The 2025-nt window shown below is 28.9% G+C and overlaps 1 protein-coding gene across 1 annotated transcript; it reads left to right on the top strand.

Moving 5' to 3' along the window:
• Nucleotides 1–538: 538 nt before the first annotated feature.
• On the top strand, nucleotides 539–1527 carry LOC107772716 (uncharacterized). The gene is given in 3 exon segments (XM_016592196.1): nucleotides 539–878; nucleotides 881–911; nucleotides 1125–1527. Coding segments are annotated over 3 exon segments (774 nt in total).
• The last annotated feature ends 498 nt before the right edge of the window (nucleotides 1528–2025 follow it).

The following is a 2025-nucleotide window of genomic DNA, read 5'->3' as shown; positions in this document are numbered from 1 at the left end:
TTGGTTTCCAAAGCTGCTGCATTTTTGGCTGCAAAATGGGGGATGAATAGTGTCACTTCAAATTTGGAGTGACACTATTCATCTCCTCCATTACTATTTCTTATTACTTTATTATTATTTTTATTATTTAACTCTTTAAATTTATCTCTTCTTATATTTTTATTATTTAACTCTTTTAATTTATCTCTTTATATATACATAATTATATTTATGTAATATCTTTATAATATTAATTTTACATCTTAACTTTGGCGTATAATTTTGATAATTAATTTTCATGCATTTATTATTTTTATGTAAAATTGTAAGTTAATTTTATTATAAATTATAATTGTACAAAACATATATAATTATCTCAAAAAATAAAATGGTGCAAATATAAAATATTAGATGTTGCTAAAATTGAAAGGTGCAAATATAAAATATTAAATGTTGCTAAAATTTAAAATTGAACATACATTAAAATTGAAAATATATTAAATTAAAATACATAAAAATTAAAACTACGGTAAATAACATAATAACTCAGTAGGGATGTATGTCGTTTTCAGATAATCCCCGCTTTAATGAGGGACAATTTCTTCGTAGATATCGGATGTTCCGGAATTTGTTCCTTCGAATTGTTGATGCAATTGAAGGTCATGATATGTACTTCGATCAACACGTTGATGCGGTAGGTAGCTTTGGATTATATACGCTACAAAAAATCACTTTCGTGTTTAAAATATTGGCATGCGATGCGCCAGTGAATACCACTGACGAATATGTAAAAATTGGAGCGTCGACTGCAATTGAAAGCATGAAGAGATTTTGTCGAGCTATTGCAGAGGTTTTTGGCGAGAAGTATTTGAGATCACCAACATCTAACGATGTTGCAAGGCTTTGCACATCGGTGAACATCGTGATTTTCCAGGAATATTAGGCAGTCTAGACTGCATGCATTGGAGATGGAAAAATTATCCAATAGTATGGACTAGACAATACGCAGGTCGTAGTGGATCCCCACCAATAATTTTTGAACATGTAATTGATTATGACATTTGGATATGGTATGCATATTTTGGTATGCCGGGCACCAATAATGACATTTATGTTTTAGAGTCATCACATTTGTTTTTCAATTTTGCTGCAGGTATTGCTCCTCCCACCCATTATATTATTCAAGAAAAAAAATATGATATGAGTTATTATTTAGCTGACAATATATATCTAAAATGGTCAACCCTTGTGCAAACTATTCGTGACCCATGTTCGCCATAAAAGAAATATTTCGTGATAAAACAAGAATCATGTCGAAAAGATGTTGAACATGCATTCAGAGTTTTGCTAGCTCGTTTTGCAATTGTTGTAGGACCATCACGTATTTGGAGAAAGAAAGTGCTACATGATATAATAACTACATGTGTTATACTGCACAACATGATAATCGAGGATGAGTGTGATTTTAATGCACCAATTCAAGATGATTGGGCATGTCCGCCTCCAACGGTAGAAATGATAGTAGATGCAAATCATCGATTTGAATAATTTTTAGCTCGATACAAAAGAATTAAGAAAAAATATGCTTATTTTGCACTTTGTAATGCATTAATAGATCATTTATAGGAGCATACTAAAGGTGAAAGCTGAATATTTATATAGTATTTAATCTGAATTTTACCATAATGTAATATATATTTAATTATCTTGTATCTCAGTGATTTCACTTTTATTTGAATTATCCGTTAATATATATAATCTATAACATTTGCTTACAAATTATATTATTTAAAAATTTATGGTATAAAATAATTTTATATTAAATGGTTATATAAGAAATAAATATGAATTATATTGGATAAATATGTAAAATAAAAAAAAAGGTGATTTTAATGCACCAATTCAAGATGATTGGGCATGTCCACCTCCAACGGTAGAAATGATAGTAGATGCAAATCATCGATTTGAATAATTTTTAGCTCGATACAAAAGAATTAAGGACAAATATGCTCATTTTGCACTTTGTAATGCATTAATAGATCATTT

Source organism: Nicotiana tabacum, chromosome 14, assembly GCF_000715075.1.
Source record: "Nicotiana tabacum cultivar K326 chromosome 14, ASM71507v2, whole genome shotgun sequence".
Classification (NCBI taxonomy): Eukaryota; Viridiplantae; Streptophyta; class Magnoliopsida; order Solanales; family Solanaceae; genus Nicotiana; species Nicotiana tabacum.
The sequence above is the reverse complement of the archived record's forward strand: the minus strand, read 5'-3'. Positions and strand labels throughout refer to the sequence as shown.